At 37.5% G+C, this 16,723-nt stretch overlaps 1 protein-coding gene across 4 annotated transcripts in view; it reads right to left on the bottom strand.

Annotated features, from left to right (window-relative positions):
• Positions 1 to 16,723, bottom strand: part of INO80 (INO80 complex ATPase subunit) — a 140,868-nt gene that overhangs the window by 83,976 nt on the left and 40,169 nt on the right. For all 4 annotated transcript variants that reach the window (XR_008299228.1, XR_008299230.1, XR_008299229.1 and 1 more), the window contains exons 8-14: positions 11,026 to 11,079; positions 10,007 to 10,210; positions 7,794 to 7,989; positions 6,850 to 6,917; positions 5,787 to 5,996; positions 5,192 to 5,272; positions 4,304 to 4,399 (exon numbers count right to left, since the gene is read on the bottom strand). Coding sequence is in view for 1 of the 4 variants with exons in the window: in XM_027066971.2 (XP_026922772.1) it covers positions 4,304 to 4,399; positions 5,192 to 5,272; positions 5,787 to 5,996; positions 6,850 to 6,917; positions 7,794 to 7,989; positions 10,007 to 10,210; positions 11,026 to 11,079 (909 nt within the window). In the remaining 3 variants the exon portion in view is untranslated. The remainder of the gene's footprint in view (positions 1 to 4,303; positions 4,400 to 5,191; positions 5,273 to 5,786; positions 5,997 to 6,849; positions 6,918 to 7,793; positions 7,990 to 10,006; positions 10,211 to 11,025; positions 11,080 to 16,723) is intronic.

Below are 16,723 nucleotides of genomic sequence, written 5' to 3'. Positions count from 1 at the left end.
AGAGCAGATTTAAGGCAAAAAGTCTTAACAAGAGGGATTTCATAATAATAAAAGGTTCAATTCACCAGTAACACAAAGTAACTGTAAACTTGTATACAACTCACAGTCTCAAAGTAAAGAAGCAAAATAGAACAGAAATGAAAAAATCCTTAATTGTGGCAAATTTTAACATACTTCTTTCAGTCAGTAATTAAAGAGGCAGACCAAAAAAATCAGTAAAGATACAGAAGAACTTAAAAAACCTAACCTAACCAACACACACAGAACACTGCACTCAACAACTGCACAATACTTATTATTTTCAAACAGATATAGGACATTTATAAACACTGACCATATGGTGGGAAAGGAAAGTTCAAAAGATTTCAATGGATCAAAATCACACAAAGCCTAATTTCTTATCACAGTGGGTTTAAACTGTAAATTAGTAACAAAAAGATATCTAGTAACAAAAAGATTCCTCTGTTTGGAAATTGAGAACCACACTTTAAAAAAAAAATTTTTTTTATTTTTACTTTTGAGAAAGATAGAGACGGAGTGTAAGAAGGGGCAGGGGCAGATAGAGAAGGAGACAGAATCTGAAGCATGCTCCAAGCTCTGAGCTGTCAGCATAGAGCCTGACGCACAACTCGAACTCACAAACCACGAGATCATGACCTGAGTCGGATGCTTAACCAACTCAGCCGCCCAGGCACCCCAGGAACTACTTTTAATTAAGCCATGAATCAAACAAAACTTGCAACATAAGCTAGAAATTATATTGAATTAAAGATTAATGAAAATGTGACACATCAAAACTTTGGATAGCTACAGTCATGCACAAGAAGATATTAATACTCTTAAGGACACTTACTGGAAAAAGCTGAAAATCAAGCATCTAAGCTCCACTGAAGATGTTAGAAAAAGAAAAAAGTTCACAAAAAAGCAGACAAAAGTAATTTTTAAAAAAAGCAGAAATGAATGAAACAGAAACACACAAAATAGCCACTTTCAGGAATGAAAATGGTACATTATAGAAAAAACATAAATCATATTTCATGGGGAAAAAGAGGAAGTCTATGGTCATACTAGAATCTTAAAACAAGTGTTGCTCAGATACCTGTCACGTAAAATAAACATTCAGATGCTATCATCATACACCTAAGTATCTTTTGAATGTAAACTAACTATAAACTTGAGTACAGTCTACATTTAACTATGTTCTGCAGGGAGGTGGACACATTTCTGGACAACCTAAAGGAGCAATGGAAATTGAAGCAATGAATCAATATAGAAGAGACCATCAAACCTTTTCTGTAAGCAAATAACAACTATATGTGTTTAAATTTCATATCCCATTTGTTATGAAATATTCTTTTTAAATCAACAATTTAAAAACAGAAAAGCTATTTTTAGCATGTAAGCTGAACAAAAACAACAAAATTAACAGGTGCCAGATTTCTCAATAAAATACAGAATGCATTAGCAATTCCACTCCTAGATATATACTAAAAGAACTGAAAACAGGACAGGTATTCAAATAAGAACCTGTAGATGAGGGGCGCCTGGGTGGCTCAGTCGGTTAAGCGTCCGACTTCAGCTCAGGTCATGATCTCACAGTTCGTGAGTTTAAGCCCCACACTGGACTCTGCTGACAGCTTAGTCTGGAGCCTGCTTCAGATTCTGTGACTCTCTCTCTCTGACCCTCCTCTGCTTGCGCTATGGCTCTCTCTCTCAAAAATAAACATTAAAAGAAACAAAAAACAAAAAACAGCACACTTTACACCCAACATGGGGCTCAAACTCATGACCCTGAGATCCAGTTGGATGTTTAGCAACTGATTGAGCCAGGTGCACCCATATATGTGCATTTTATCACAATTTTTAAAAAATGAGACAAAAAAAAAACAGTGGCAACTAAAATAGGCCCAAAGGCTTATTCAAAAATAAGCTCAACATGAACATGAAAGCTTGGTTCCAGGCAGAGGTGTAAAATCAAAGGACAGGTATCAAATGACATAAGTAGTTTGACATTGCCATCTAACGGTCAGTAAAGTTAATACTGAAAACTTAAGTGGTTTGGTGGAAATTTTTTTTTTTTTAATGTTTTTATTTATTTTTGAGACAGAGCATGAGCAGGGGAGGGGCAGAGAGAGAGGGAGACACAGAATCTGAAGCAGGCTCCAGGCTCTGAGCTGTCAGCACAAAGCCTGATGCAGGGCTCGAACTCATGGACTGTGGGATCATGACCTGAGCCGAAGTCAGACGCTTAACTGACTGAGCCACCCAGGCGCCCCTGGTAGAAATTTTTAAGACTGAATTTTTCAACTCCTGATTGTTGAACATGTACTGGAAAAGAAAAAAAAAATGAATAAATGAAGAAAAAAAGCAGCTCCATATTCCATATAGCAAACAACTCTGGAGAAAATATTCAACAAACTACCTTAGAATGATCTCATCTCCTCCTTACAAATTCAAAAATGAGTCAACCAATGGGGTACCTGGGTGGTCAGTCAGTTGGACACCCTACTCTTGATCTTAGTTCAGGTCATGATCTTGGGGTTGGTGAAATCGAGCCTGGCATGGGGTTCTGCACTCTCAGTGCTTGATTCTCTCTCTCCTTCTCTCTCTGCCCCTCTCCTGCTCACAGGCTCTCAAAATAAATCAACTAAAAAATAAGTGAAATGAAATGAAATAAAAATGAGTCGGGGCACCTGGGTGGCTCAGTCAATTAAGCTTCCAACTTTGGCTCTAGTCATGATCTCACAGTCCGTGAGTTCGAGCCCCGCGTCGGGCTCTGTGCTGACAGCTCAGAGCCTGGAGCCTGCTTCAGATTCTGTGTCTCCCTCTCTCTGCCCCTCCCCCGCTCATTCTCTGTTTCTATCAAAAATAAATAAATGTTTAAAAAAATAATAAAATTAAAAATAAAAATGAGTCTACCATGTTAAAAGCTATACACTTAATGTGCCTTGTAAATAGTTTCTAACTACAATTGAGGCAAAAAGGTGCAGCCATAGCCACAAAGGTATCCCAAAGTGGAATACCCTGCATGTCTCCTTATTCCTTGCAACGCTTAAACCAGAAAAACATCAGATTCCCACATCCACCCTATCCTGTGTCCTTTAAATTGAATGGAACCCATGATTATGGACACCCCAAATCAGACAGATCATATCAATAATTTTTTTTAAAGAAAATTTTAAGTTTATTTACTTATTTTGAGAGAGAGCAAGTGCAAGCAGGGGAGGGACAGAGAGGGGGAGAGAGAGAATCAGAAGTAGGCTCCATGCGCTGTCAGTGTGGAGCCCAATGTGGGACTCAATCTCACGAACCACAAGATCATAACCTGAGCTGAAATCAAGAATCCGCTGGTTAACTGACTGAGCCACACAGGTGCCCCTCAATAATTCCTGATATACAATCTCCATAAAATCCTCTTTACCATGAAACTTCATTATCATTATGTCACTTTAGGGACAGAACACACAGTTACCTAATTTCCCCATTTTTACTTGCAAACACTATAATAAACCCTACCTGTTCTTTCTTTTTCTTTAAATGTTTATTTTTGAGAGAGAGAGAGAGAGAGAAAGCGAGCACAAGCAGGGGAGGGGCTGAGAGATAAAGAGGGAGACACAGAATCCAAAGTAGGCTCCAGGCTCTGAGCCGTCAGAACACAGCCCGATGCAGGGCTCAAACCCACAAACCTTGAGAACATGACTGAGCCACTCGGCACCTCTACCCATTCTTTCTTATATCCCAATAACTTTCCACAATTAAAACCTGTTTAATAAATCTTGTTCACATCTTAACCAACTTGATACAACATACTTCCCTATTGATCACTTCTGACCTCGATCTTACTATTTTTCTTACTATCTAAACTCAGGCTAAAGATCTGACTTTGGAGTAATGAGAAAATGCATTCTTTATGCATATATTGGGAGGGGGTATGACAATGTCATAAATTATAGGGTATGTGCCCTGATGGTATGATTTGCCAAAATCTACGTTAAACCAGCAAGGTAGATATTTTCTACTATGGCAGTTTGACCAGGAGCATCAATCCATGTGCCTAAACCAACAAATCATTCAAAGTGGACTTTGGCTTTCTCACTTATGAAACAAAAGGATGTAATATGCTCTCTTATTGCTCCCATCAGTTACTTTCAAATGGAACAATGCAATGTATGCATTCCAAAGCATTTTGGAAAAAAATGCAAGAAACTAAAAATTCTTATAAACAATTTAAACAAGTAAGGCAGAAAAAGAAAAGTCACAAAGTTTAAAGAGCAAAAGAAATTTTTGCTGGATTGATTTTTACCTTAAATTTAGGAACAAATCTTGTAAACTCCTGGTGCCAATTGTTAAGTGTAGAAGCAGGTGAAATTATTAAGAAAGGTCCCCAGATGTTCTCTCTCTGAAAGAGAAAAAATGGGTCAGCTAACTGCAGAAAAACTGAAGATATTTAGTTCAAAATTATAATTAACAAGAGCAGTTTAAGAATCCATAATACTTTATAACAAGAGAAATGGTGTCTAGATCCCACATTTGCATATTCAGTAGTAATAGCCTATGTTAATAACAACACATGGAAGGAATCTGCTCAGAAAAACACTTGGGAAAAAATACCAAGCAATTACTCCCAACTCCCACCACTTAAAGGTCCTAATTTATATCACTGACAAAGCACTTACTACATCCTGACTTGTATGTGCTGCTTTCCCCTATACTAGATAACAATTTTACTAGTATTGGAGTTTTTGCTTTTCTCAAAATGTTTCTACACTTATTTTCACTTAATTCTCATAGAATTCCTCTAAGTAGGTATTATCCCCAAGTTGCAGAAGTAGAAACTAAACCTCAGAAAATTAAAGTGAAGTCAAAGCAAAAAAGATGAGGTGAATGCTCAAGTTTACATTCTCAGTAAACAGTTAAGATGTTTTCTGGTCTAACTACCATTCCTTTGCCATTATTCTAATGATTGTGGACAGGGGGTGAGGGGCATTATTTCCAACCACACGCTCTCAAAAACTGTTCCAGTGCTGAAAACCTAAATGTTTCACCATACTATGTCACCTTGTAATGACCTTGAAGGCAAGGAGTAAGTCCTATAGTCCTGGTATGCTACAGAGCATGACATAATGCTTGATAACGGCTGATTCTCACCCCAGAATCTAGAGTGGGGAAGACAAAGACTGCATCTACCCACCTCAGCCAGATGGGCCAGGAGGGCAATACTCTGTACTGTTTTGCCAAGACCCATTTCATCTGCAAGAATGCCATTAATGCCCTGGAAAAAAAAAATACACATAGTCAGTACCTCTTACATTCCATCACACAGGGGTTCAACATACTGTCCCAAAAAACTAACCAAACTATCAGACTTGTTTAAACAAAAATGACTAGAAATATCATTTCAGCACTATTACCCACTGCTTGTAATGATTCCTTTTGTCAACTCTACAGTTACAACTATGAATTATGATACCTGAGGTGATATCATGAGTTGAATAACAGGCCAAAGCCAGTTTTCCAGCAAATATAATCCAGGCAAAAAAACACAATCAATCAGGTTACCAAGACCACTTAAGGCAAACTATGTACACGATACAAATATTCTCAAACAAAATTGCAGGTTAAAAATATAGAAACATCTTTCTGACTCTTGTCAGAGTCAATGAAACTTTTTAAAAGGGATGAAATTTAAAACATTATCTTGTGTTCATTTCGCAATACTCTGAACCAATGATATCAGAAAAACGCGTAACAAAACAGAGTGGGTATGACACAGTTCTAAACTTCACCTGCTCATACAGATTTGCCAACCAATTCATGCCTTTCAGCTGGTAGCCTTTTAATTTGCCATTAAAAATGGTAGGTTGTGGAATATCTTCACCAGCTCGGATAGATGGGTTTGCCAGGCTGTAACTCTCCCCAAACCCAGTACCAGACTTGTTTGCTGCCCGGAGGGCAGCTGCTCGACTTTCTTTTGCATCTTCATCAAATGACCTTGTCTGGAAAATAAAAACATATTAGAAGAAAAACATAAGAGGGAAAAATGGAATTCAAATCAAATTCATAATGACAATATATCCATTGTGTGGTAACTGGAACAAAATTTCTAATAATATTACGTAATATATTATGTATCTAGAATGATATATGAAACATTACTATTTTAACAATTATATTAGAAGTTCTCCTATAATGAACAGACCTAAGCCATACTACATGATTACTCACTTCATCAAGGAATTTGTTAAAAATCTGACATAAAATTTCTTTGGTTGGGGTTGGTGGGAAGAAGGTCAACTTTGTATCTATCCTGACCTAGACCCTGTTAAATAGGGTTCCTATGCAGTATATTCTTTACTTTCTTTACTTATTTTAATTCAATCTAACTGCCATATCCTTCTGATTTCATGAAATATCACTACATCATGAATAAGCAAGCTATTACTAAGGTTTGAAAGAAGGTCCTAACTTAGCAGTTTTCTTAAGGCAATGGTATAGCTCTCTTAACAAGCACCAGTATGGTCTTCTTCACTAAACAACCATGATGCATTTCACACTCTATTACCCATGATTACTCAAGAGGACAAAAAAATAGGTATACTATCCTCGCTTCAATCAACACACTCCTAAAGCTCACACAAGTGAATGCTTATTTTCCACCCTTCCTCAATTATTCCTATTGTTCTAAATGGAGACACAGCCCGCACCCAACACATAGTCACATACATATACACACATCTGCCAGTGTTTCTCACTGGAAATAGGAATAAACCGAAAGGAAAATCACCCAAATGAAAGGTTGTGGGGTATTTCCAGAGCGCATCATAGGTTCTTTTCACTTGTAAGACTCACCCGAGCTTGATGAATATGGTAAGCATTTTCAGCATTCTTCAGGGCCTGGGCTTTGAAATGGTTACTATCTGAAAAGGAAAACTTATAGATTATCGCAAGTCATTAACTGATCTCCTTCAAAGATGCAATTCACATTGACACTGTCAATCCCTAACTCCCCCAACCTACTCATCCCTAAATTCACAGAGGGTGAGAGAACAGAAAGGCTCAAATTATATGACAAAGGTTAGGACTTAGAAGTGGCAATGAAGGCAGAGGGGTGCCATGTCTCCAGTAGCTAAAGCCAGCTCACAGAAACCACCTGAACTCCAGGCTCCCAATCCTCGGTTTTTTGCACAAAGCAATGCCAAAGCAAAGAAAAGCATAACAACAGGGATTAAAAACTGTGATAGATTTCTGTTGGGTGAAATTATCCCCAAAGAAGAAATCAAGACATGTGTAACCCCTAAGACCCACACAGGAACGCTCATTCTTTTTATTCTGAGCTCAACATGATCTTTATCACTATTCTCTGTGAAATTACCCTCAAACTTCACCCCAATTCATCCCTCCCCCTGTGGACACAAAAATACCAAAACTGAACAGTCTCTTTCTCATGCTTGACTTATATCACCAAGAATCTTGTTAAGAGAGACATGATTTTCTCTGCTGAGACATGTTCACTGAATTCTTCTGATTCAATAGCCTCCATTCCTACTAACAAATCAAAACATATAAAAATTCCCAAACTTATAAGATCATATAAACACACCCTTTCCTTTTCAAATTCTTTAATTAAAAAAAGTTATTTTGTATGTTGATTTTATTCATACTTTCCCTACTCCAGTGCAATAAATTCCCCTTTACTAATCATTGCTTACTGATCAAGACAAAACTTGCAAGAAACCTTAGGTATGAAAAAATAGAGGGTACCCACTTCCTCTACCTCCTGATGCAGGACTCACCATAATCCTCCTGTGTGATGTTAACTACCACTCCTCCACCAATGTCAATCTGTCTTTGGGTAGAACTGTCTTCCAGTTTCCTTAAGATTTCTTCCTGGATTCCATCATGACCCATGTCTCGTTTACGACTCATGAAATGGGCATACAACTCTGTCTGGGTGATTAGGAAGTTCAGTTTTCGTTGTTGCCTCTTGGCCTAAAGGGGAAAAAAGTTAAAAGTGAAAACAGAGTCAAATCATCAATCACATACAACAAGAGGTGATCAACAGAATTCATAAAATCTTATATAGTTTGCACACAATTCTTTTATAGATTCTTTACCTTTAGAAAAGAATTGTTAACGCACAGTTTTATTATAACCAAGTCAGTGGTACTAAAAGCAAGGAATAGTCTTCACTTATATTTAATAACATATGTTTTGCTCTCATTTACAACATGAAATGTTTTCTCCATTAAGCTTCTGTTTCTAAAATGCTTATTTCTTTACTATATCAATTTCCTAGAGTGGCGCAGAGATACCAACTAAACTCAACCAATGAGCTTTATTCCATAACCTAGGTGGTAGATACCTGTATACAGTTTTAGTATTGTAAAAAATGTAAACATGTCAAAAGATCTTCTTTATCACCGAAAGTGAAAATAAGTGACTAGGGGCTATAAATTATTCTGAAAGTCAACCAGAAGATATTTAAGAATAAGATGACAAAGGAAGAAAATACTCCCAAAAAACAATGTATAGTTCATCTGTGATGATCTATAAAATATGAATACAGATCAAATGCACATGTCACTACTCTGCATTAACTATTTTATAATAAAATTCATATGAAGTAGAGTTGATTTACCCTTGGTCCACCTCCCCAAATGAAAAACAAAAATATAACAAGGAATTTAGCCAAGAAAGGAGACTAGTCCTAAGGTATGCTATATAAAACTATACTTTCTCTTTAAGGTTTTATAGTACTTGAGCCAGATTCAAATGAGAAGAAAATCTGAAAGAGAATTTGAGAGAAAATGGGAGTTATTTTTCATAATAAATACAGGTTTATTACAGCTAAAGTCCTATCGAGAAAACCTTTCTAAATTAAAACAAAAAAGAGTAACACCTCCTTTACAACAGTCAACTACTACATGTTTAAATGAGCAAAGTAAATTAAAGGAACAATAAAGTTCCATCACAAATAGTTTTATTTCAAAGGTTCGGAGAAGGACATAAAACATAAACATGAATGAAACCCATCAGTTAATTATCAACCAAACTGAGAGAATGTTTCACAAACTCAGATCATACATACGTCTGGTCGCTTGCAAAACTTCAAGACCTATGACTCTCAAATGCCTATAAATTCACATGGAAGTATTCCCTATAGCATCAAATGTTTACTAACACACTAATATGTTTATCTTGCATACAAAGATAAAAATTACCCACGAGACTTAAGAAACTTGGCAAAATCCATATTCACCCTCAAAGACAAGATAAAAGATAAAAGATCAAGAGCTCAGAAGAGGCCACAGCTCTGCTTTGACACGAGTACTTACTGCCTATACCTGAAAGAAAAGATCCTCCCATCCCTTGATTGCCTTCTTTCTTCAGACCTCAATTTTCCCTGCACACAACCAAACTGGTTTGCCAATGACAACACAATGACTTTGTCCTCCTACTTTCTCCTCTTGCTTCCCTGAACAATCTACTCACCTACATATTAACTAACATCAGGCTTAGAGGAATACTGGCTCAAAGTTAAAACAGTGAAGCATGTAGGAGTGGGGGGATGGGTCCCCAAACTGGACTAGTTTGTCTATTGTTCTTATCTGGCCCTAAATTTGGCAACCAGCCCCGCTCTTCCAACAAGGAAGAAACTGCAGCCAGCACCTGGAACCAAGCCAAGATAAGCTGTAAGCTGTTTTCTTTTGTTCATCCCTATCCTTTTTCTTTTCTTTTTTTTTGGTCCACCAGAAATATAAAGAGGAATAAGGCTAAGAAAGAACAGAAAAACTTGGCATACAAAGAGAGGTGAAGGCTGGAGAGAGGGCCTTACTGAGGGATAAAAACAGAATCGCTTTAGTGGACTAAAATTACTATCCTCAAAATTATGTCTTAAAATGTTTTTTTCCAATGATTTCATTACCTTACAATTTATGTAGTATACACCAATCCCTTGATATGGCTGAGCAATCAAGGTTTTCAAAATTTTATACTACTGCCCTACCTCCCGCATTTCCTCATCCAACTTGCGTTGCTCCAAGGCTTCCTTCTCTGCACGCTTTCGGTGTTCCTTCTCCACCTTCTCGTATTTCTTCCAGTACAGAAGCATCTCCTTGGTGAGGCGGCGGGCACGAGGCAAGGTCTCCTTACAGTTCTTTTGGGCCTGCAAGGCAGCTCGACGCACCTCCTTCATGCACTGGTGGGCGAGCTGCAGATGACAACAGCATTCTCACAAAGGAGAAGGACCCAACACCACGGCCAGTCTTCCCTTAGCTCTAAACCACAGCATTCCTCAGTCAGTTCAGTGCACACAGTCTTTCTACGACCACATCTCCTTTTGCCACAATGTGGTTAATGTACCTGCACAGTACTAAGATCCAGACACAGACCCTGAGGTAATACATGGAATAAAAAATTTATACACATACTGGCACCTTAGATGGAAAGAAAAAAAAAAGTATAATGACCCGAGAAGTGCTGGGAAGCTACAAAGTATTATCATACACGTTAATAATAGTAGCAATTAATGCTTATTATATGCTAGGCACCACTCTAAGCCTAACATCATTAAACTAATTTATTTCTTCACATAAACTCTACAAAGTTGGTAGTACAGACATCCTCATTTTACAGATGAGGAAACTGAGGATGGGTGATTAGATTAGCCCAGGAAAACAGAACCAATAACATTACCTCATCTGATCTCACAGATCTCAAAGGAAGTTGTGTTACTTCCCTCTAAAGGAAGGTATTAATATTACTAACCATCATTTCTTAGATAAAGAGACTGAGCACATGAACTGCCGAAGGAATTAAGAGCAGGCTATGGTCTCATTCAAAAAGGTTCAAATACCAGAAATGTGAGGAAGAGCAATTTTATTTATAAAACAGAGAACATTCAGAAGTTCTCTTAGGTACTACTACAGTACCTAAGGTATTCTACCAGGTCACAAGAGACAAGAGCAGCAAACGTAGACATATTCCAACATAACAAAAAACGGGAAATATAAAACTACAATTTACCTTTCGGCTATTGGTGAGAAACAGGTTACGAGCTGAAGCTTTCTGCTTGTTGGCCTAAAATATTTAAAAACAATTATATCATTTAGGAATCCTTTTGAAATAAGATTGTGTAGACTGACACTGTCTTTTATTCAACTCCTGAAGGGTTAAAAAATAAAGTCATCCAAATGCACCAACTGAGAACCACACACAAAGCTACTAAAGCAGCATTAGGAAGAATAAGCTAGTGCTGTGGCTGCCTTAAACAGAGTCTTCTGTATACTTTAGAAAGAATTTAAGTTATATTTCAGGCCTGAAGTGGAAAATGTAACAACATGCCCTAAACCCTAGCACCACACTAATACACACCGCTTTGCAAAGCCCATCTGCAAAGAAGCTGAGATAGCAGGCAATGACATACAGGAATTGTTACAACGGTAAACTAGCCTTCCAGTTTGTGTTTCTATCCTCCAACCAAAACAAATCTGCTGCCACTATTAATTTCTGCCAACACTTAAGCTTCACTAAGCTTCATCTTCTCTAACAAAAAATTCTAAGGCAGACCTAACACAAGATGACTCAGCACCCAACAAACCAGTCATGAGCTGATTCTTTCAATTCAGTTAAAACAAAAGAACCTCAATAAAAAACCTGATTTCCCATGATCATCCAGTTGACATGGGAGAAGACATAGCACAGGCATACATGAGTGACTAAATCTGAAGAAACAGTGGGTACGAAGTTAGACAGCTTAAAAGCCATTTCTATAAAATTTGCACCTCAGATGATCTGCTTACAGGAATTTTTACACCCTTTATCAAAACTTTCTCCTACTAATGCTTAAGCAGCTATTGCTACTTAAAAGACAAGAATCTTGGGGCGCATGGGTGGCTCAGTCGGTTAAGCAGCCAACTTTGGCTCAGGTCATGATCTCATGGTCCATGAGTTCAAGCCCTGCGTCAGGCTCTGTGCTGACAGCCTGGAGCCTGCTTCAGATTCTGTGTCTCTGTTTCTCTCTCTCCTCCTCTGCTCACAATGTTTCTCTCTGTCTCTCAAAAAATGAATTAAAACGTTAAAAAATTAAAAAAAAAAAGACAAGAATCTCAAATATTCCTATGGAATTCTTGATCATAAGAAGGGCATCATGTTTTAAAAATTATTTTTATTTGGGGCGCCTGGGTGGCTCAGTCGGTTGAGCGACCGACTTCAGCTCAGGTCATGATCTCACAGTTCGTAAGTTTGAGCCCCACATAGGGCTCTGTGCTGACAGCTCAGAGCCTGGAGCCTACTTCTGATTCTGTGTCTCCCTCTCTCTGTCCCTCTCCCCCTCGTGCTCTCTTTCTTTCAAAACTAAATAAACATTTAAAAAAATTAAAAATTATTTTTATTTTTTTAAGTAATCTCTACACCCAATGTAGGGCTTGAACTCAAGACCCTGAGATTAAGAGTTGCATGCTGTACCCACTGAGCCAACCAGGCACCCTAGATGGGCATCATTTTGAAGTCTATTCACCAGGTACAAAGAGGATTTCCCTATAACTTCTCTCATCAAGAATGTTCTTCTCTCCAAAAATACATATTAATTGGCACGGGGGGGGAGGATGGTAATTGTTAAGAAGCACAAACATACCAAGGGATCGAAGCTAATACCATCAAATTGGAACAATGGGTCATGTGCCTCCCAATGTGACATACCAAGAAGGATATATCACTCCTTTGGTAATCCTGCCCCAAATGAATAACCCAAATCTAATCATGAAGAATGATAACTCAAATTCAGAAACACTGTACAAAATAATAGCCCTATACTCTTCAAAAATAAAAATGTTATGAAAAATGAAGGCTGAGAAACTATGTCAGATTTAAAGGAGATTAAAGAGATGTGACAACTAAATGAAACATGTACTTCTAGATTGGATCCTGGATTCAATCAGGAAAAAAAAAGCCCCAACCTTTATAGACAACTGATGAAATCTAAATATGGTCTGTGGATCAGATAATAATCTTTATAACTGTACTGTGGTTCTGTATGACAGAATGTCTTTTTTCTTAGGAAACACACATTGAATTACAACGAAGTTCAGTACAAAGTGTCAAACTAACCCTCAAAATGGGTGAGAAAAAAGTATGCATTTATGTAACAAAAGCAAACAAAGCAAACATGGCTAAATATGAGTAAAGGATACATGGCAGTTCCTTGCATTACTCTTGCCATATCATTTTAAAACATTTTGTTTTGAAACAATTTTAGACTTACAGAAAAGTAGCAAAAAATAATACAGAGTTCCCTTATATTGCTCCTGCTGCTTTTCCTCATTTAGCATCTTACATAACTAGAATACAATTATTTTAAATGTTTATTTATTTATTTATTTTGAGAGAAAGAGAGCATGAGCAGGGGAGGGGCAAAGGGGGAGACAAAGAATCCCAAGCAGGCTCCCCACTGTCAGCAAGGAGCTCCACAGGAAATACAGGATCATGACCTAAGCCAAACAAGAGTTGGATGCTTAACTGAATGAGCCACTACTCAGGTGCCCCACAGAATACAATCACAGTAAAACCCAGGATTGAGAGTAACTTGCTCTACGAGTGTGCCAAAAATGAGCAAACGTTTCTAATAATTTTAACTTGATAAATGAGTGATGTCTTGCAATACAAGTAGTGCGAGATGTCGAACATCACATGATCATAAGTGAGCCAATGGATCTTCTCTCTCTCGCTCTCTCTTTGTGGGATTGTGGGTGATTGTCTCCCATTCTCGGATGCTCAGTCTCAGGCCACAGTGTTTGACAGAAATCATCAATTTTTTAGAATGCTGGAAGGTGCTCACACCTGGCACTAGTTTCTTTGTCACTTCAAAGCACCTATGGACAGTCCTTTGCTTTTCCAAACAAGAGTACGCTTAGGAATGCTTTGCTTCATTTTAGGTCAGGCTGCCTACAGATACAGACCCTTTCCTATGCTGTCTAATTGCCAGTTACATTAAATACAGTATATGAGTTTATTATTGTACTGTAGTCAACATCCATGCAAGCATATACGATGGCCCCAATGCAGAAAAAGATTCCACTGAGCCAAGAGACAGCAGTGATTCTATTAGTGATAGTCGTCCTACACAATAACCTTGTCTGTCTCCCTGAAACCAGCCACAAAGGCTTTCAAAGGCAAGTGCAGGTTAATTTATTTTTCTTTATATTTTGTATTTTCTTTATTATTTTGTATTATATTACAGCATTGTAGTTAATTTTATACAAATATTTTTGGGTTATGGAACGAATCATCTGAGTTTCCGTTATTTCTGTGCTCGCTTCAGCAGCACATATACCATTATTTCTTATGGGGCAATTCACTTTGACATACAAGTGCTATGGATTACAAGCATGTTTCCAGAACAAATTATGCTCGCAAACCAAGGTTTGACTCTATTAAGAAAGGAAAATAACACTGGTAAAATATTAAACTACAAGTCTTATCTGAACGTCAACAATTTTTCCACTAAAATCCTTTTCCCGTTCCAGGATCCTGTAACAGGATCCCACAATGTATTTAGTTGCTTTTCTCCTCAGTTCTCTTCCTGCATATATAACATTCTTCAATCTTTCTCTCATGTCCTTGACACTTTTGAAAGGCACTAATCAGTTATTTTGTAAAATTTCCCCAAAGTTTGTGATTTTCTGATGTTTTCTCATGATTGGAATGACATTACACATTTTGGCAAGAATACCCCAGAAACGACGTGTTCTTCTCAGGGCATCAAATTAAGTTCACAATATCAAAATTTCTATTACTAGTGTTACTTAGATCTTTTGGTTAAAGTAGATTCTACCACCTTACCATGGTAGTAACTACCCATGATTATCACTATCTTTCTTTTTGTGCTGAGATGTATATGCTGGGGAGATGCTTTCATTATGTGCAAGCTCTGGTTCTCCTGTATCTTTCGTCCTCTGATTTTAGCCTTCATCAATGGATCCAGTCTGCAACAATTATTACCATGGTATTTGTGTTAATGATGATTCTCTACTTCCTTCTGTCCTATTAACTGGAATTCTACTGCAAGGAAGAGTTGTTCCTTCTACCTTATCTGTTTTCTTATTTAATTATTTATAACAGTATGGACTCACTGATATTTCTTTTATTCTATGTGTTAAAATTCAGTATTATTATTATCGATTTCATTGCTCAATTATTCTAACTTTGGTGATGAAGAGCCCCTTCAGATTGGCTCCTGTGTTCTTCTGACAATCCCCCACTTCCATCTTTCTTCAAGTACCTCCTTAACTTTATTAGAGAATAAAAAGTATTGAGAAATCAAGATCTGGGAACTAGATAACTTAATTGTTACTGGGATATCACTGCGTCTAGGCACTCTCTGCAAAGAGCTAGCTAGAAATTAAGTATATATGCATACTAACCTATGCACACACACACAACTATATTTCTGTACACATCCATCTGTGTGTGTGTGTGTGTGTGTGTGTGTGTGTGTGTGTGTGTGTGTGTGTGTACTGAGAGCTCTGGCTCCAATCATATTTCAAAGGCTTCACTTTAAATGTTTCCAACAGCGAGAAACTGGCTGTCATCTACAACATATTTACTTATTTGTTCAATTCTAGTACACACACAGAGTAGTTTCAAAATTCTAACCCATTCTTTTGTAAGAAACACTTACTATGTCAATCATAGCATTTACGTACAGTTCTTTTGGTCTCTAGCCTTACATATCAAGTCAAAATACTGATTTCCTCAGTTACTTCAGGGAGTCCTTTTCTTCCCCAATCTCTGCAACTTGATTATATATTACTCATTTCTGATACAGTTAACATTTGTTCTTGACTTTTTTTTAATTTTATTTATTTTCAGAGACACCATGTGTGTGCACGAGTGGGGGAGGGGCAGAGAGAACTGGGAAAGAGAATATCCAAAGCAGGCTCCACAGTATCAGCACAGAGCCTGGACACTAGGCTCAAAGTCACGAACCATGAGACCAGAACCTGAGCCAAAACCAAGAGTTGGACACTCAACTGAGTGAGCTACCCAAGCACACCATTTGTTCCTGTTTTTATTCCACTTTGCCCACATATCCCCTCAACCTAATTCCCTTCCCACACCCTGACTGGTTTCAATTGTTTTATTATCAGTGTATATGAGGAGTATATGAAACATTACCATAATTTTCAAAGTCAGCCCTACATACAAAACAATGTACTCAAAGACTGCCCCTCATCCCTGCTAATCCGCTCCCATTCCTTCCTTTCTTTCTACATTTTTACCACCTGCCCGCTATAAGAAATCAACACTTTAATTTCAGGCTTATCCTTCTTGAATGTCTTTTGCATGAATGAGAATTTGTGTATTTTCTTATATTCCTCTTTTGCTTATATGAGAGGTAAATACTATAGATGCCTGTTTTTGTTTTGCTTTTCTCACTTAACACTATGTCTTTATCCCATGTCACTTCAGAAAGGTCTTCCTCATTATTTCTTTTTAACAGCAGCATAACAATCCACTGTGTATATCTACCAGAGTTCAATTCAAGCCCCATGTATAGGCATTAAAGTTGTTTATTTTGCAATTAAAAATAATGCTGTAATGAGTAACTCTGTTTACATTGTATAGTTGCAGGTTTAGCCTCAGGATAATTCCTAGAAGTGCAAGTGCTGGTTTGAAAGGTAACTGCATATGGAGATTATTAGGTATTGCCAATTTACCCTCCAGA

The sequence above is a fragment of the Acinonyx jubatus genome, chromosome B3 (genome assembly GCF_027475565.1).
Source record: "Acinonyx jubatus isolate Ajub_Pintada_27869175 chromosome B3, VMU_Ajub_asm_v1.0, whole genome shotgun sequence".
NCBI lineage: Eukaryota > Metazoa > Chordata > Mammalia > Carnivora > Felidae > Acinonyx > Acinonyx jubatus.
Note: the sequence above shows the minus strand (reverse complement) of the source record. Positions and strands in the feature narration are given on the sequence as shown.